Raw genomic sequence first — 20469 nt, forward strand, 5'->3', positions numbered from 1 at the left:
TCTTTTTCATTTTAAAAAAATTCTGGTGAAATTTACATAAAATTCACCATTTCGACCATTTTTAAGTGTACATTTTAGTGGAATTAAGTACATTCACTATGTTCTATAACCATCACCTCTATCAATGTCTAGAGCTTTTCTTCACCCCAAACAGAAACTCTATCCATTAAACAGGAACTCCCCATTCCTCTTCCCCAGGTAATCTCCTTCCTTTCTTTCTCTATGAATTTGCCTATTCTAGGTACCTCATTTTAAGTGGAATCATGTATCTGCCCTTTTATAAATGACTTAAAAAGACCTCTTCTAAACCTACTAAAAAACCACCATGATCTGTTTAAAGAAACATATATTGCTATTTTATAATAATTTCTTTGGATTTCAAGTTTATGCCACATATGGATAGAATTCTTACCATGTATAGTAGGAAACAGGCTGGTGCAAAGATTGTGGTATAGATTTTTATCTTGACTCATTTCAAACACTTTCTCCCATTCTTTCACAGTCATTTGGTTCTTAATGCTCTCAGCTGTCTGTTCCTCATCTCGAAGCTCTTTCCCTCCAAACTGAAAGATGGAGAAGAAAGGGACAATAATAGCATAGAACACTCAAAGTCAAAATAATGTGAAAGAGAAGAAACTTCATTACAAACAAAATATAGTCTCGGACGTTAACCTCAGAATCTGCTGACTATGAAGGTTTTTTTTTTTTTTTTTTTTAATAAACACCCCCAGCCCTGCAGCTAGGTAGCTCATGCTTACAGCATCATGCAGCATCATCCCATACGCCAAAAGGCTATGGGTTTGATCCCTGTCAGGGCACCTACCTAGGTTGCAGGTTTGATTCCCTACTGGGGCATGTACAGGAGGCAACCCATGGATGTTTCTCCCCCTCTCTCAAATCAATAAGCATGTCCTTGGGCAAGGATTAAAAAAAATCCCCAAATTAGTAAGGCCTTGGTAAATCAAGATCCTTAAGAGTTTGTTTTGTGAGTTAAAAACAATAAAAAAGCTACGACCACTGTTTTGTGTTATTACCTAAATAAATCTGAATGGTTAAGTGATGAGCCATAATCAAATACTAGTCAATGACATGAAAATGAAAATGAAGTGACAGAATACAGGGTAGACCAAAATGTCTTTACAGTTATTCGTGTGGAAAATAATAAATAAATAATATTACAAGATAAACTGTTTCATGTACCCACAACTGTAAATATACTTTTGCTCCACCCTGTATTATGTTCACTTCTCTTTTTCCAGAACAATGAAAAGTCTTCTTGTTTTTGTATGTAAAAGCTCACTGCTTTAAGAACACTGGAACAAATTATCCATGGTGGGGATTTTTGTTTTTTAATTACCATGGTTCCTCTCTCATGCTCCTGGAGAAAAGTACAAAATGCTCAAATAAACACAATCTATATATCCCTATAAGCCATTTAGGCTTTCCCATTTAGGACACAGAATTAAGTTCTGAACAACACCAAGGGTCCATCCTTCTCAGAAATAATTTACTTTGTTTCCCAGATTACTAAATCTATTTGTACTTTCTCCAGGAGCATGAGAGAGGAACCATGATAATTAAATAACAGCCCCCCTCATTGGATAATTTGTATAAATGCTTTTAAAACAACGATCTCTTCCTTATGAAAATAAGAAGACTTTTCCTGGTCAGAAAGACATGAAAAGATTTGAGTTCAAAACTAAAAAAGTCAAATCTCAACAACCCCATACCTTTAACATTGACTAGATAACTCAGATGTTTCAGAAACCTATTAACTTTGTGGCAGCCTATAGGGGAGGTCTTTCTTAAGCTTTGCCATTCTACTAAGAAGACTCACCCTTGGGTTGGTTGGTGCAACACAACAGGCAAGAAAGACCAGCCTGTATGAAAGGTCCCTAACACCAAGGGCCCGGAGTCCTCGAATGCCTTCGGTCTCATATCCATCAACACCACTGACACGAGAATTAGTTTCTGCACGTGCTCCTGAAAGATTGAATAACTTGTTTCATATCTCAAATATTGAAGGTGCTGAGAGTCAGAATTGCTCAAATAAATAAAACTTATATATTCAAAGATTTCATTGAGGCTAATGTTTTTCACACCAGTACCGTTTATATCAAAGTCAGTTTGCCTTTATTCTCATCATACTTCCTTATTTACTTTCTGATTAGTAGCCAAAAATAAGACAAGGAAGACACAAGAAGCTATTGTAGATATCTACTGTTCAGGTAACAGAATTTGAGCCTCAGATTACCCACCTGGTGTGCTAAGCTTAGAGACATCAGGCACAACAATCAGTGTCCCTGTAAAGTCACACTTGTCGCCAGCTTGAGCTGACTCCACAGCTTCAGCCCTCAAGATCACTTCTAAACTGCGCGGGATACTTCCTCGAGGAAGTTCAGCTTGAGTCTCTTGAATACGAACCTAAACAAAGACAAATAGCCAAGAGTAAGAAATCTTGCCCAAATGCCATACAATCTAAAATAAATACCACAAATATTGACATATTCTAAACTATCCTACCATTTGCAGACCCCTGACATGTACCAAAACTTACCATAAAAATTCTCTACCCTAAAGCCCCTTTAAATTTTGTAAAAGCTATCTATTTAAAATCTTCACTTTTACTCTTACTAAAAAACCATTGTTTCTCTTTTTTCTTTGTTCAGTTTGACTACGTAGTTAAATATCTCTTCTGTGTTCCATCTTCCTCTAAACTTCCAGGAAAATTTTATGAAAAATTTCACATAATTTATACCCTCCATCTCAATGCAACTATTAACATTAGACATACATACTTTTACTGTATTATTTGGAACAAATTATAAATATCAAGATACTTCACCCCTAAATATTTAAGGATTGATCTCCTAAGAACAAAGACAATCTCCTATGAAACGAATACCATTATCACACCAAGAGAATTAAATAACATTTACTTCCATGTCTATTATCCAGTCCACCTTCAAATTTCTACAATTGTCAAGAATGTCCTTTATTACAGATTTTTTTTTATTTTTTCCCCCTTCAAACCAGGACCCAATCCATTCATAGTTTGTAAGGGATTGTTATATCACGTTCTTTTTCAAATATAAAGCTTTTCCTAACCAGAGTTGTTGGCAGAGTAGGTACTTCCTATAAACTAAGTATCAGGTTAACATAAGAAATCTAAGGACTAAAAACTGAATTAAATATTAATTACTTCAGTACTCATTCGTCCATGCTTTAATGCTTTCACTATTGCAACTTTCCCCCTTTGCATGACCCAGAGTTACTAAGTCCTGCAGAGATCTGAGACACCACCCCGTGCCAGCCCTTCATTCTTACTGCTACCATCCAAATACTGCCCAGGACTACAACTGCCTAGTTATTAGTCATCTCTTGTTAAATACTACAACCCATTATCTTCACCTCTTGTTAAAACTACAAGCCATTGTCTCATTAATCTTCCTTTAAAAAGAAAAATTCATATCCCCTAAAAAACATACTTCCCTTATTTATCAAGATAGCCCCAAACCTCTCTTTCCATGCCTCGTACCAAATCACCTCTCAGATAATCTGCAGTCCAGCCCCTCTACTTCAGTCCTGGCAATCCTCACTGCTATTGACAAATCTGTGCATTTGCACCTGTCCTATCATTCATGCCTCCTCTCTCCTAACTGCCTACTCAAAGTCTTACACCAACAAGTCTCTAGTTCTCTAAAGTTTTCTTAACTGTAGTTAATAATAATAGTTACTATTTATTCTTTAACAAATACATTTTGTCAGTCTGAAGGAGTTTTCAATCCAAGTTATTAAAGGTTGTAACACATTTACAACCTGACAAGTGAAGTTGACGTTAAGAATTTTTGGCTTACATCTGTAGTCACATTTGATATTTGACTTAAATAAAAACTGAGTTTAGCATTGTCTATATAAGCTTTCAATAATAATTACAGGCCCTTAGAAGTGAATTATTAGCACAGGCTCAATCTGACCTAACAGAAGTTAATAAATACCTTTTGAAAGTCAACAAATCTTGATTTATTTGTATCCAGCAGGAATCTCCTTCTGTTGGCACACACTGGATTTCGGCAGATGTTTGGTTGTGTGTATTTGAACTGCTGCTCTACATCCTTGATCACTGTCTGACAGTCCAAGCACAGGAAAGTTCCACTCACAAGCTCTGGGTGCACTGGATGGGTCCGCACCACCTGCCCACTGATGCGAGTGAGCAAACCAATTCTGGATGAGGTGAGTTCTCGAATTCTGTTTAAAGACAGATGTCCCATTGGTGAATAAAGGACACCAAAGAAATAAAATAATTATAAAACAGGGTGATCTCATCTTTGTTTTATAGGCAAAAATTTTTTTTGCTTATCTACAATTTTTAAATAAGCATGTATTATTTTCATAGTAAAGTTATCATGGGGAAAAATTTTAAATTCAAAAGGTCAGAAACACTTTCTTTACTTCACAAACCCATTTTATATTAAATAACTTAGTAAAACTTTATAAGTAATTTCAATAGTTTAAGTTTTCAAAATATCACTTAAATGTCTTCCAGTAAATTGTTTAAATAACTGCTAAAGGAAAAAACTTTAAAATTTATGTCACTTAAACTCTGACAAAAATTCCCACCAATTTATGAATTTCTGTGACTGTTCTGTTTTCAAATGTTCTCACTAGATTTTATCTCCAATGTCCTCTAAAAGGTATCCTAAAATATGACAATACTCAGAAATTGCTTCATTTAGTTCTCATCCTATCTTGCTAGAAAAATATATTTCTTTAAAATTAAAAAATCAAAATTCAAGAAGCTCAAATAAACTTTATACTTAAAGGAACTTGGAAACTAACTACAAATAAATCCCAAAGTGAGAAGGAAGGAAATAATAAAGATCAGAGCAGAAATAAATGAAATAGTCTAAAAAATTACAAAAGATCAACAAATCCAAGAGCTAGTTCTTTGAAAAGATAAACAAGACTGACAAACCTTTACCAGATTCATCAAGAAAAAAAAGAGAAGGACACAAATAAATAAATGAAAGATGAGAATAACAACTGACACCAAAGAAATACAAAGAACCGTAAGAAAGTATGAACAACTATATGCCAACAAACTGGACAACCTGGATGAAATGGATAAAATTCCCAAAAGCACACAATCTTCCAAAACTAAAGCAGGAAGAATCAGAGAATCTGAATAGACAGATTATACCTATTGAAATTGAAGCAGTAATGAAAAAACTCACAACTAAAGCAAGCGTGGTCCAGATGGCTTCACAGGGAAATTTTACTGAACGTTCTGAGAAGAACTAACACCTTTCCCTCCTCAAACTATTCCACAAAATTCAAGAGGAGGGGAGGCTCCCAAACTAATTTAATGGGACCAGGATTATCCTAATTACAAAACCAGATAAAGACACTACAAAGAGAGAAAATTATAGGCCAATATCCCTGAACACAGATGCTAAAATCCTCAACAAAATATCAGCAAACCGAATACAATGGTGCATCAAAAAGATCATACACCATGATCAAGTGGGATTTATCTGGGAATGCAAGGTTGGTACAACATTTACAAATCAATAAATGTGATTCACCACATAAATAAAATGAAGGATAAAAACAACATGATCATATCAATACATGTAGGAAAAGAATTTGATAAAACCCACCACCCATATATGATAACTCTCAGCAAAGTGGGACTAAAGGGAACATACCTAAACATCATAAAGGGCATATAAGGCAAATCCACTGCCAACATCATACTCAATGGGCAAAAATTACAAGCATTTCCCTTAAGATCAGGAATGAGATAGGGATGTCTACTTTTACCTCTCTTGTTCAACATAGTACTGGAAGTCCTAGCCACAGCAGTCAGACAAGAAGAAATAAAAGGCATCCAAATTGGAAAAGAAGCAGTAAAACTCTTTATTTGCAGATGACATGATACTATACATAGAGAACTCCAAATATTCCACCAAGAAACTACTAGAACTGGTAAATGAATTCAGCAAAGTAGCAGGATACAAAATTAATATCCAAAAATCAGGTGCATTTTTATATTCCAATAATGAACTAACAGAGAAATTAAGAAAACAATCCCATTCACAATCGCTACAGAAAGAATAAAATACCTAGGGATAAACCTAACCAAGGACATAAAAGTCCTGTAGTTGGAAAATGAAGACAGCGAAGAAAGAAATTGAAGGTACAAGTAAGTGGAAAAACATAATCGTTATCCATGGATAAGAAGAATTAACATCATTAAAATGTCCATAACCCAAAGCAATCTACAGATTCAATGCAATTTCTATCAAGATTCCAATGATGTATTTCACAGAACTAGAACAAATATTTCAGAAATTTATATGGACCCACAAGAGGCCACACACAGCAATAGCAATCCTGAGAAAGAAGAACAAAGTTGGAGGAATCACACTACCAAATATCAAACTTTACTATAAGGCCATAGTAATCAAAATAGCATGGAATTGGCATAAAAAGAGACACACAGATCAATGAACAGAACAGAGAGCCCAAAAATAAACCCACACCTTATAGTCAATATTTGACAGAGGAAGTGAGCCATACAATGGGCTAAAGAGTTTATTCAATAAATGGTGTTGGGAAAATTGGACAGATACATGCAGAAAAATGAAACTAGACCATCTCCTTACACCACACACAAGAATAAATTTAAAAAAAATTGATTAAAGGCTTAAATGTTAAGACCCCAGACCATAAAAATCACAGAAGAAAACAGGCAGCAAAATCTAGGACGTTGCTTATAGCAGGATTTTATCTGATATATCTCCGCAGGAAACAAAAGAAAAAATAAACAAATGGGACTACATCAAACTAAAAAGGTTTTGCACAGCAAAGGAAATCATCAACAAACAAAAAGACAACGCACAGAATGGGAGAACATATTTGCCAACACATCTGTTAAGGGGTTAATACCCAAAATTTATAAAGAACTTAAAAAATTCAACACCGAAAAACCAAACCACCCAATTAAAAAACAAGCAAGGGACCTGAAAAGACTCTTATCCAAGAGGACATACAGATGGCCAATAGACATACAAAAAGATGCTCAATGTCACGAATCATCAGAGAAATGCCTATTAAAACCCCAGTGAGATATCTCCCACCTGCCAGAATGTCTGTCATCAATAAATCAACAAACAACAAGTGTTGGTGAGGATGCAGAGAAAGGGGAATGCAAATTGATGCAGTCACTGTTGAAAGCAGTATGGAGATAACCTCAAAAAATTAAAAATGGATCTGCCTTTCAATTTAGCTATCCCACTTCTGGGAATACAGTCAAAGGAACCCAAAACACTAATTCAAAAGAACATAAGCACCCCTATGTTTACTGCAGCGTTATTTACAATTGCCACGATATAGAAGAAGCCCAAATTCCCATCATAAGATGAGTGGATAAAACAACTATAGGACATTTACACAATGGAGTATTACTTGTCCGTAAAAAGAAAATTTTACTCTGTGACAGTATGAATGGACCTGGAGAACATTATGCTCAATTAAATAAACCAGTCAGATAAAGACAGATAAATGACTTCACTCATATGTGGAATGAGTGAACTGAACTAACCAGGAAAATGGGGGGACAGACTGATAGACAGAGAACAGGATGACAGCTAGTGGGGGTAAGGGAACTGAGCAAAAAGGAAAAAGGACTCATGGACATGGACAACAGTGTGGTGATTGCTGGGGGGAGGAGGGTATATGAGAACTATATGGTAATGAAGAAAAAATATAATAAAGGTTTTTTAAAAACCAACAAAAAGTTCTGACAAAAATGCCCACCAATTCATGAATTTCTGACTGTTCTCAGTTTTCAAATTTTCTCACTTGATTTTCCCCCAAATGTCCCCTAAAAGGGATCCTAAAATATGACAACACTCAGAATTACTTCACTCAACTTACCCCAGGTCACTAGAAAAATGTATTTCTTCAAAATTAAAACTTTTTGGATAACTGGGTATAATTTTTCCAATCTAAGATTACAACCTCCTGAGTTTCCTGACAACTAATTAACACCTACACTATTCGGTAAACGCCTTTTCCTTCAAAGAAGGTTTTCTTACTTGTGTCTGGTAGGTAGGTCTTGGAATGCAACATAAAAATCCTTGGCAAGAGGAATCTCTTTACGGTCTTTGACGAAGGTTTTTAAGGCCCGACACAGGTAAGGATAAACTCTGAAAAGCAAACAACAAAAAAAAGATCAAATGACATCTTCAAGAGGCTTATTATTAGTAAGGCCTCATTCCCCATTTATCCTTGCCAGCAGCTGAGACTAATTAATTCCATCTGGTTACAACCAAGCCTTAGAAGTTCACTATGCAGGATACTTATGTTACCTAGTCCAAGTTTAGGAGCCTCTTTCAATCCTCTCCTATCCCACCATAAGTAGATCTAAGGCAGCACAATCACCAAAAATAAAATGCTTTGTCCGAATATCCATTATCTTTACCTAGTCATTTAGCAACCACAATACAGGCCACTTCTCTAAGACTCTACCTGAACAATCTGGGGTGGTGAGGGGCTGGTGTTACAATCTAGCAAGGCAGCCTTTCATTTGGTGTCAAGGCCAAGTATATTTTTCTAGGCTTAACTGGTAAGAAATGGATGAGGTCAGGTGAGGAATGTGTATAATCAGAACACGGCAAAAATGTCCCATCTGACTTATTAGACTGAAGTGGCACATGTCCTCTGGATAAAAGTCCCCAATAGCTTCTGCAGCTTGGTGTAAGCAGTGGGATCTGAAGTCCTTTGAAAAATTACCTACTTTCATGAGATAGAACTGCTCCATGGTCTGTGCATGAGGTATGGAGATAGTTTTTCAATCACCAGCCCTGATTTTCTACTTCCCTCTAACTTATCAGTGCAACTTTTACTGCTGCATGCTTTCACAACAAATTCTGTTGCTTAGCTCTCCAACCTTTCTTGATGGTCAAATATGACTAGAAACATGGAGACAAGTCCTCCATTTCCCAGTCCACCAGGTAAAGGAACAGGTCTGTATTTCCTTATTCCTGGGTCTCTATTTCTTTCAAAGCTGTCCACAATGTTTATTTTAACCTAATTTTATTTATACAGATTGTAACATTTATTTAATCCAAATACTAAGAATTGTGTAAGAAAATGCTTTTGCTTTATATAGCAATTAAAAATAAAATTTAAGCCTAAATTATTAAATGACTAAATCCCACCCCCCAAATACCAATCAGCTATTAAAATATTTTTAAGGGATTTTATATGCCATGGAAAAATGTTATACTGTTAAGTGAAAAGGGCAGGATGCTCTATCTGTAATGATGCCAGTAATTACAGATGCACAGAAATACATCAAAACATGTCAGGAGATCCTCAGGACACTCTGCACTTATAGACCTACAAAGCTCTTAGAACTTTGTTGCCACAGACCTGTGGATGAGGTTATCTGTGGGTGGTGGGATTACAAATATACAGATGATTTTACTTTCCCTACTTTTCTCTATTTTCTACAACATTCACTTTTATAGTAAGAAAAAAATTAAATTTTAAAAGAACAATGCCACTGCTGAAAAGGTATCTCTGATTAAGAAGATCCACACTTTTCAAAACACCCATGGAGTGAGTGGGAGTGGGAAATCAAATGAATGACAGCAATAGCACTGAATGCCTGACACGAAGCAAATGGTTCTCTTAAAGCTTAGGCAAACTATACAGAAAGCAAAGGTTTTCAATATTTGCATGTGGAAAAATTCAGCTCTAGAAAGGCCTAAATTAGTTCACAGAAATACTAAAATGACCACTGGCTGTATCAAAGGGCCTGTGACAGCTGCCATTCTGCCTCACAAATGAACACTTCCAGTCCAAAAACAGTGGCCTCCCAGGCTCCATGCCTACTTAAAGTAAAGATTATTAATATACCATACCATACCTATAGAACTCCTCCTGAATTGTGGTGGAAAGTTGCTGGTTAAATTGCTCCAGGTCCACAAAACTCACAACCAATGTGTTTCTCTCAGGACGAATTAGCTCCTCTGCTAACTGCAAGTACTTAGTTTCTCCATCACTGTTCTGGAATCTGCAGATATATGAAAGTCAGATTAAGAAATAATTAGGCAGTAAAAAGAAAAACCCGCCTGGTAATTAGGTGTATTGGTTAAACATCATCAGCTTGAAGTTAGACAGACCTATTTTAGTAGTTGTGTAAGTTGGGGCAAGTTACTTACTTACCCTCTCTAAACCTGTCCCTTCCCTTTAAAAAATTACAAGAAAATGGAACAAAACAAATCAGGACATCACTGTATTTTATAAGATTATTATGAAGATTAAATGAGAGAATACCAGTGAAACGTTTTACGCAGAGCCCTGAACATAGAAACACTGGGTGTTCAGATTTTAACCTGAATTCTTCATTTAATATTTTCTAATCAACAATGCTAACTACCAGTTTATTATTGCTATGTATCACTAAAATTGGGAACTGTTAAATCAAGAAATTCAGGTCAAAATCTAAAGATTCAATTTCTGTAGGGAAAACTGACAGATGAGTTGTTTGTTTAAGAACCAGAAAAAAAATACACACACACACAAAATAAAGCTAGTGTTTTTCTCCTAAAAGGAGTATCATACAAATACATTTGCTTGTTTTTTAACATACGAAAATTAGTTTTGAAGCAAAATCAATTCCTCTTCAAATATAGCATGTTCTAACTCCAATATTAACTGAACAACATCTATCTGCAAAGCTCTATGCCAGAAGCTGCAGATGAAGTGACAGTGTTGTTCCTGCCCTAGGGCTGACACTCTCATAGGAGACACCCCTGCTACAGAGAGGTACAAGATAACTTACAGTCCAACACAAATGATTCAAGAAAATGTAGTATATACATGCAATGAAATGCTACCCACCCTTAAAAAAGGAAATTCTGCAATATGTGTCAGTATGGAGGAACCTTTAGGACATTTACTCTAAGTGAAACAAGGCAACCACACAAAGACAGATATCGCATGATTCTACTTATGAGGTATCTAAAATAGTCAAATTCATAATCAAAAAAGTGGAATGGTGGTTGCCAGGGGCTGAAGGAAGGGGAAAATGCTAACCTAGGTGTAAAGTGTTGGTCAAGCAAAATGAGTAAGTTCTAACAACATTGTATTGTACCTACATCAACAAGCTATTGTACAGTTAAAAATTTGTTAAGAGGGTATATCTCAAAAGTGTTTCTGCTACAATAAAATTTTCAAAAAGGAGGGGGAAGGAGAAAGTACAAAAAAGTAATAGGGTAGACTATTAATTCAATCTAACATCTGTATAGGCTATATACATATAAAAACCCTGGAATTTGGCCTTGAGACTTATCATTGGAAAGAAAAACAAGCAATGGGAGAAGTGTGGATAACGCACTGGTTGTGGAAGAAACTGAAAAGAGGAGCTGTGAAGAGCCTGGACATTTTCCATATGCAATGGCAAATCAAAGTTGGTACAGTAGAACCTCACTTCTCAAGCTTAATTTGTTCTAGAAAACTTTTCAAGTAGCAATTTGTTCAAAAACCAAATCTCCTTTGTTACCTGAGAGATAGGTGACTGATCATACAGGTATCAGCATGAAAGGGCTGTCAAATAGAAAATTAAGACCGTAAGTTTTGTTAAGACAACTGTGACATTTTTTCGTGAATGACTTGGTCAAAACCGCATTTTTTGAGCACTGAAGTTTGACTGTATTTTGAAAGGGAGTAACATTTTCTCCCCCAGTGAAATACATCATTATCACCCCCAGCATCCAGGTGTATGGTACCTGCAAAGTTGTAAAGGTGATTATTTGTTGAAATGAAACATGAATTGAGTACCTTTGTACTATGGTGTGGTGGCAAGGATGGAATTTACATTGAAGATGAAGTGGTGGACAGGTAAAGAGACAAGAAGTTCCATTACCAGCTATAATGGAAAATGGTGACCTGGGAACGTAAAGAAAGGACTGGTGTTGCCTGAAAGGTTTATAGTTTTACAAAGGAGGTATGAGTCATTGCCAAAGGTAGAGAAATCGAAATAAAATTATGATTTTTTAAGTACATTGGAATTTCATACGACAGCAGAGTTACTCACAAATGTGAAAGTGTAGAAACAACCCAAGTGTCCATGGACAGACGAATGAACACACAAAATGTGGTATATACATGCAATGGAATACTATTCAGCTTTAAAAAGGAAATCCTGGCACATGCTATAACATGGATGAACCTTGAAGACATTATGCTGGGTGAAATAAACTGGTCACAAAAGGACAAATGCTGTATGACTCCAAGTATATGAGGTAGATTTATAGGCAGAAAGGATAATGGAGGTTGCCTAGTCCTGAGGGTGGGGGGAAAGGGTAGTTATTGTTTAATAGGTGTAGAGTTTGACTTTGGGAAAAGGCAGAGTTCTGGAGATAGTGATGATGGTTGCACAAATAACAAGGAAAATGTCACTGGACTCTATGCTTACAAAAGGTTAAAGTGGTGAATTTTATGCTATGTATATTTTACCATAACAACAACAAAAAATTTCATAGCACATTTCAAAATGTTTACACTTCGAGGCAGCAGAGTCCATCCCCTAAAAGTGAGTATCTACACCATCTATAAGAACAGCAACTGGTGGCAGTGGTGGAAAGCCGGGGGGAGGGTGGGTTAAGAGAGACCAAGAGCTCAGAAGGCAACTAAGAAAAAAAAAAAACAAAACAAATTGGGCGCGGGGGTGGGGTGGGGTGGAGGTTGGAAGGAAAGGAAGTGATGGCGGGAGCCCATACGGCTCCTTTCAGGCCGGGCTGGGCGCACCCGAGCACCTTAAACCAGAGGATCCACTCTAGTGCTTTCATCTCCACAGACTCCTAGGGTTACCAGGGCCCTCGGTGCCCCCAACACCAGGGTCCTGGCTGTCTGGTCCCATCAGGCCTCTGCCAGGATTCCAATGTCTGCTCGGCCTCCTGCTCAAACCTGCCAACGTTGTGATCTAGCGGGACAAATTACTGACCCTCCCCGCGCCTAAGTCTTTGCACAAATAATCAGGTTGTGAAGATAAATGACGGGAGTAAAGCTCGCAGCCTGGGGCACTGGGCTAAATAAGAGTTTAAGGAAGGGCTCGCCATGGATTTCAACCTTGGAAGCCAGCCAGCTCATCTCAGGCGCCTCGCGGCGGCCCGGTTAAACTCCAAGCGGGGCGCGGGCCGCTCAACAAGACGTGAGACCCCTCGGTTCCCCAATACGCGCCGGCCCCACGCTTCCCGGGCTCCGGAAGTGGGGAGGGGCGGCTCGCGAAGTTCCGCAAGGAAGGGACTTACTCCTCCAAGAAGTCCAGGAAGAGTTTTTGGCACTTCTCTGCCACCTCATCGCGGACTTCTAGGTGCTGGCTACCGGCGCCTGGTTCCGCTGTCGCCGCGAGGTCCATCGCTGCCTAGCGCTGAGTTGGAACCAAAGTCACACTCGATCAGCACGAGTTGCTTTACCCAGACGCCGCCGCTTTCCGCGGGCCGCTGCAGCGTCCTCAGCCCCGCCTCCTCCTCGTCCTGGGGCAGCCGAAGCCAATCCAGGGGCAAGAGATAGGGTATTTCGCGCCAAGCCCGCCCAATGAGCGACGCTTCTCATTCGCCCCGCCCATGGAGCGGGGATTTCGCGCCAAATGCAAAGACCCAGAGAAAAACCAGCTTCTGCCTTTGCGCCTGCGCAGTGTGATCGGGTCCTGTGGAGTTTGGCTTCTGGAACAAGGTCGGGTCTCTGGGTGTTTTTTCAAATATTCTTTAAGTCATTCCACTTACATTAAATGAACAGAAGGGTAAGGCTCCAGGAAGAGAAAAATGAGTAAAATTTTGATTTCCTGCTTGAGCCGTCTAACTAGAGGAAATAAACTAAACCAGCCGGTAAAACTCAGAGAGCCAATACCGAAGTTTATACAGTACTGGAGATGGGGGAGGGAGGAGTTGACAAAGTTGTTCTGATACTGTTGACCGGGGAAAATCAGCGGAATATTTAACACTTGATTTTTTTTCAATTAAAAACATTTTTTGATGATTGTATTCATTATCATTTTAATTCGTGTGTTTTGGCATCTTTTAAAAATGGAATTTGGGTGAGATTGGTTCACAGAACCATAGTTTTCAAGTGTACAAGAAAATAAAACATCTGCACACTGCATCCTGTGCCCTTCCCCTCAAACAAAGTCTCTTTCCATCTCCATTTCCCCTTCCTTTCTATTGCCCTTTCCTCCCACCCCCTTTCCCTCTGGCTATCACCACACAGTTGTCTGTGCCTGTGTTATGTATACATGTTCTTTGGTTAATCCTTTCACATTTTTTCATCCCAACTCCCCAGTTGTCAGTCTGTTCCATTTATCCATGCCTCTATTTTGTCAGTTTTATTCACTAGATTCCACATAGAAGTGAGATTATATGGTATTTGTCTTTCTCTGACAGATTTCACTTAGCATAATACTCTCCAGGTCTATCCATGCTGTTACAAAAGGTAAGGTTTCCTTTTCTAAACAGCCGAGTAGTGTTTTATTGTGTAAATGTACCACAGCTTTTTTTAGTCCACTCATGTACTAATGGGCACTTGGGCTGTTTCCAGATCTTGGCAGTTGTGCATAACGCTGCAATGAACATAGGGGTGCATATATTCTTTCAAATAGTGTTTGATATATTCCCAGAAGTGGGATCACTGGGTCAAAAGGCAGATCCATTTTTAATTTTTTGAGGTATCTCCATACTGCTTTTCACAGTGGCTGCACCAATCTTCATTCCCACCAACAGTGCAAAAGTATTCTTTCTCCACATCCTCACCAGCACTTGTTGTTTGTTCATTTATTGACGGTAGACATTCCCACAGGTGGGAGATAATATCTTACTGTGGTTTTAATTTGCATTTCTCTAATGATTAGTTATGCTGAGCATATTTTTATGCGTCTGTTGGCCAGTCTGTACCTTCTCTTTCAAGAAGTGCCTGTTTAGGCCCTTTGCCCATTTTTTAATTGGGTTGTGTTCCTGGTGTTGAGTTGTGTAAGTTTTATGTATTTTGGAAATTAACCCCTTATCAGATGTGTTATTGGCAAATCTGTTCTCCCATTCAGTGAATTCTCTTTTTATTTGGTTAATGGTTTCTTTTGCATGACTGGATAGAGGGAGAAGTTGAGCTGCAATGTGGTTGCATGGAAGACTTAAGCCAATCCTACAGGTAGCTCAGGAGGTCAGATGATCCCATAAAGTTATCACAAATAAAGGCATAGGGACTGGGCCTTTGACTCCTGCATCAATGAGTTATTGGATGCAGGCTGCCCTTGGGGAAGAAGTGCAACTTTAGGTGAAGCAGCTTATTTTGGTCAAAAGCAATTCCCAGATGGGGATATGGCTATAAGCCTTCAATAGCCAACACTCTTTAGCAGCTGGTGGGGAATGAAGTCCTGAATAGGGTATCAGGGTGGCACATAACAGCATCCACCACAACTCACCCTTGCACATTTCAAATCCACTTCCTTTGTATAGTAACTCCACTGCATCTGGGTATAGCACCTCTGGATCCCAGTTGGCTCTTTTCATAGAGAAACATAATTATAAGAGGAACGTTAGGATTAATTATAGCCCTTGATACTGGAGCTGATCACGAATCTACAAGAGACACTCATTATGACTCCCATCCACTCTAGGTTCTCCTCCTAGCCAGCACCTTTGCTGGTTTAGGTGGTTTACCTGGTGGGGAAACACAGACCTTTATTCCTGAGGGGCCTGAGCCTTTAGTCACTATACCTTTCTCAGGCCATGGCTAAAATTGGTGAGTGTTTGTATGAAAGAAGCCCTAATGGATTATCTGGTGTCAAATATTTTCCCCCACCCCAACTGTATAACAGCTGCCCTCCCTCCTCCTGATCAGGTCAATTAAACCTGTCAATATCATGACTTCCTTGTCTCCTAATTTCTGGCATGAGGACCATAAAATAGCAGAGCAACAGCTATAGTTTCAAGTTTATGGTGTTCTATTGTGTCTCCAGTGGAAGTGGTAACTCTCTGGGAGCCAGGATCTCTAGATCTAGAATCTCAAGCTATAGGGAAGGGAGCACAAATTTCCCAAGTGGATCACTAGAATAGATGGCAAGCAGGGCCACTCTGCCCACCTTTTGTATCCTGGACCCTTGTATTCTACCTAGTGGACACCATGCACCTTACAGTGGTTGTTGATTTAAGGTATATACCATGTCCTGGTTAGGTCATATACCCTCCATGCACAGTATCTCCACACTGGCATTTTGGTTGATCCTTGAAAGTTCCCTCTATATAAGGCTTGAAGCTTCTGGGTGACCCTACATAATAGGATTAGTGTCAGGAGCTCAGCTGAATTTGGAAGGAACTGTTATCAACTAGCCAAGTAGCTCATTAACAAGGCCAAAATGAGAGTTAAGTCTTTAATCACTTACTGCAATGGATATGCTAGCGGCTAAAACCAGGGAAAGATTCCTCTTCTTTTTCCCCTCATGGAATGACAGTGGTGGATGTGACTGGTGAGAAAACCTCAAAAAAAAAAAAAAAAAAAAAAAAAAAGCTCTGGCAGTTTTATGGATCCTGAAGAGGGAATGGCTAAGAGTGGATGAGTACTGGGTACTAAGTTGAAGTGGGGGAAAAGCATCTTCAAGATTTCCCACTCCTCTCTTCAATAAGCAGGTCTCACCAGAGGTACCTGAAGATTTCTGCTCAAAGCCTCAGATAAGGAAACCTATGAATGAATGAATGAATGCAAAGGTATGAAGACAGTCAAAGGAGTCTGAGTGCTTGACTTCACCTCTCTTCAGAGATTGCAGTGCATTGGCTGTGTACCAACTCTGGTGTGGGGAGGGCAGCTTTTCTCTGTGATGCCTGCCAAGTAATGCCTTTGTAATCGCCTATGACCAGGCCTAGAAAATCATATATTTTTAAACAGCGGCTGGACGCCTCAATTAATAGATCCCATAATATTGTGTCTACTGCTTTGCTATAAAGTGGGTAGGGTACTCTTTGGTGGATCTGATAGAACTCAAAACATAATGGGAAGGTCTGGCCACATGTTCACTTGATATCTTATAGTCAGGTGCTCTATCTCCACCACAAACTTGTAGCAAGCTAGGGGCTGTTTACTGAATGGTGAATAGTTCTCTCATGCAGATGGCATAACCTTGCTCCAGGGGTCTATGTTGTTTCTCCTATTGGGGCCCCCTATAAACTCCACATGGTACCTTTTCCTACCACTGAGACCACTAAAATTGTGGGTTCTGCTGCTTGAACCACAATTTGGACCTGTTTAAGTGCCCTTTCCTGTTCTAGGCACCACTCAAACCTGATAGCATTCCATGTAGATAGGTCAGAGCAGCATTCTGTTTTGTAGTTATTATTTCCATGTATTCTAGACTTGGAAAGTAAAATAAAGTAGGATATTATTATACTTTTTGAATGTCTTATAAAAAGTGGGACAGCTGTAAAAATGTTACGGAGGAAATCTCTGTTTAACCCACAATGCATTTTTTAAGTAGTGCAGTAGAAACTTCAGGGCAAAAGGTAAGGAATTCCAGTGAACTGATCTTTTAGTATGCTCTTCTATGATAGGTTTCTTTAAAAACATTCAAGAAATGTTTTACTTTCCCATCACCTTAAAATAAGTAACAAAACCTTCAGCATTTCAGTTTTTCTGACCCATCATCTGAGGTGGAACCACCACCACGACGTAGATTTTTGTGAAAACCCTTGACAGGGAAGACCATCACTCTCGAGATGGCACCCTTGGATACAGTAGAAAATGTAAAGGCCAAGATCCAAGATGAAGGAATTCCTCCTGATCAGCAAAGACTGATCTTTGTTGGCAAGCTGGAAGATAGACGTACTTTGTCTAACTACACCATTCAAAAGGAGTCCACCCTTTACCTTGTACTGAGACTTCATGGTGGTGCTAAGAAAAGTCTCGCACCACCTCCAGGAAGAAGCACAAAAGAAGGTTAAGCTGACTGTCCTGAATGCTGCAAGGTGGATGAGAATGGCAAAATCAGTTGCCCTCATTGGGAGTGCCCTTCAGATGAATGTGGTCCTGGAGCTTTTATGCCCAGCCACTTTGACAGATATTATTGTAGCAAATGCTGTCTGAACCATTGCTTCAATAAACTGGAATTGAATAGGGTTAATAAAAGACAACTAACACTAAAAAGACCTTCAGCATTTCAAATGATAGTCACATAGCCATTTTCAAAATCCAATTTGTATATACATTTAACACCTACCATATCTGCTTGCCTTGTTAAATATTCTGATGCCAGCAATAAGAATAGAAAAGAATTCTGCAATTAGCATTTTAATGCTTCCCACAAGTGGAAAATTCAATTAGGTCTGGTTCTGAAGGAAATACTAAGTTGAATATGTGGAGGCTATGATTAATAACCAATCAGAGCAGCAATAAAGCTATGTTTGTTAAGTCAGTGGTTTTCTTTCAAACTGGAAAAGTTAGCTATGCCAAATTGGATCCAGTGACAGCCCAGATGCAGGAGTGTGTTAGGGCATAAAGCATGTTCTAAGTTACTTTATTTAAGAAAGCAGACAACTAATCTCATTTAATTCCTGAAACTTGTCTCTGTCATATTAAGCAATTCCTTAATATGAATTGAGGCATGATCAACTCTTCTTTGTTAGAACAGCTTTAAAGAACATTTGTACAGAGATATGTCTGGTGGAATATTAAATACTAGAATAATGAATTTGGAAACTTCTAGAACGATTTGACTAATGTAGAAAAATAATTACTTTAGAGCTCAAATAATCTATCAATGTATGTAATTTGCTTATTTTAAAAGCAGATAGGAAAAAAGCAACATGTTAAAAATAACATTACTGCCCTGACCAATGTGGCTCAGTTGGTTCAGCGTTATCCCACAAAGTGAAAGGTTGCCGGTTTGACAGGCTTCCTGGTTGGGTTGTGATTTAGTCCCCAGTTAGGGCACCTACAAGAGGCAACTGCCTGATGTTTCTCTTTCTTCCTCCCTTCTCCTCTCTAAAAGTAAATAAATTAATTTAAAAAGAGCCCTGGCTGGTGTGGCTCAGTGGATTGAGTGCTAGACTACAAAACAAAGGGTTGCAGGTTCAATTCCCAATCAGGGAGCATGCCTGGGTTGCAGGCCAGGTCTCCAATAAGGGGCACATGAGGGGCAGCCATACACTGATGTTTCTCTCCCTCTTTCTCCTTTCTCCCTTCACTGGTCTCTAAAAAGAAAGAAAAAAAACTTTACCTCCCCCCAAAAATTACACACACACCCCCATATTTATATGGTCAACTCTTTTCCACAAAAGTACCAAGGTAATTCAACAGTGAAAGGATAGTCTTTTCAACAAATGGTGCTGGATCAACAAAATATCTATGTGGGGTGGGGGAATAATCTTGCCACTTAATATATATGATATATTTAATAAAAATTAACTTGAAATGGATCATAGACCTAAATAAGGGCTCAAATTATTAAAAATATAGAAGATAACATAACAGAAAATATTTGTGACATTGGGTTAAGCAGAAATTTCTTAAACATCACAAAAACCACAACTATAAAAATGTTTGCTCTTTATAAGGCAGTGCGATTAAAGAAGAAAAAAGGCAGAAAATTGTACTTGAACAATAAAAAAAATGTTAAAAAAAAAACAAAAGAAAAAAATAGGCAAGCCACAGACTGGGAGCCAACATATACATCTGACAAAGGGCTCATATTCCAGTATGTAAAGAGCTCTTATAATTCAAGGAGAAGACAACTAACCCAATAAAAGAAATGAGCAAAAACTATGGCCAATAAGCACATGAAAAGATGCTCACTGTCATTAATAGGGGAATGCACATTAAAATCACAGTGAGATACAACAAAACACAATAGCATTTAAAATTTAAAAGGCTGACATTTCTAGGAGTTGGTGTGAGATCAAATAGCTTCAAGTCTCATTTACTGCTTTTGGAAATGCAAAATGGTACAGTTACTTTGGAAAACAGTATGCCAGTATCTCATGAAGTTCAATATAACATGTCTCATATAACCTAGAGATTTCACTTGTAAATAACTACTTAATATGGCCCTGGCTGGTATGGCTCAGTGGATTGAGCACCAGCCTGCGAACTGGTGGGTTGCCAGTTTAATTCCCAGTCTAGGCACGTGCCTGGGATGCAAGCCAGGTCCCCAGTAGGGGGCATATCAGAGACAACCACACATTGAGGATTCTCTCCCTCTCTTTTGCCCTCCCTCCCCCTCTCTAAAGATAAATAAATAAAATCTTTCAAAAAAATCTACTTAATATGAATGAAAACATGTCTATACAAAGACTTGTAAACAAATGTTCATATTCATAGCAGCATTATTCCCCCTGGGCTAAAAACTGATATTACTTACATGTCCCCCAACTGGTGAATGGATAAGTGAGTTACTAGTCTGTGGAATACTACTTACTC

General features: G+C 38.4%; 1 protein-coding gene and 1 pseudogene across 1 annotated transcript in view; one reads left to right on the top strand and one right to left on the bottom strand.

The window, feature by feature from the left end:
- Positions 1-13516, bottom strand: part of MCM6 (minichromosome maintenance complex component 6) — a 45196-nt gene extending 31680 nt beyond the window's left edge. Inside the window, exons 1-7 of the mRNA XM_028509426.2 lie at positions 13329-13516; positions 9941-10087; positions 8103-8213; positions 3999-4248; positions 2259-2424; positions 1838-1983; positions 413-563 (exon numbers count right to left, since the gene is read on the bottom strand). Coding sequence (XP_028365227.1) covers positions 413-563; positions 1838-1983; positions 2259-2424; positions 3999-4248; positions 8103-8213; positions 9941-10087; positions 13329-13435 — 1078 coding nt within the window. The 5' untranslated portion in view covers positions 13436-13516. The remainder of the gene's footprint in view (positions 1-412; positions 564-1837; positions 1984-2258; positions 2425-3998; positions 4249-8102; positions 8214-9940; positions 10088-13328) is intronic.
- Positions 13517-13643: 127 nt separating this feature from the next.
- On the top strand, positions 13644-18230 carry LOC114494889 (annotated as a pseudogene).
- The last annotated feature ends 2239 nt before the right edge of the window (positions 18231-20469 follow it).

Source organism: Phyllostomus discolor, chromosome 4, assembly GCF_004126475.2.
Source record: "Phyllostomus discolor isolate MPI-MPIP mPhyDis1 chromosome 4, mPhyDis1.pri.v3, whole genome shotgun sequence".
NCBI classification, from domain to species: domain Eukaryota; kingdom Metazoa; phylum Chordata; class Mammalia; order Chiroptera; family Phyllostomidae; genus Phyllostomus; species Phyllostomus discolor.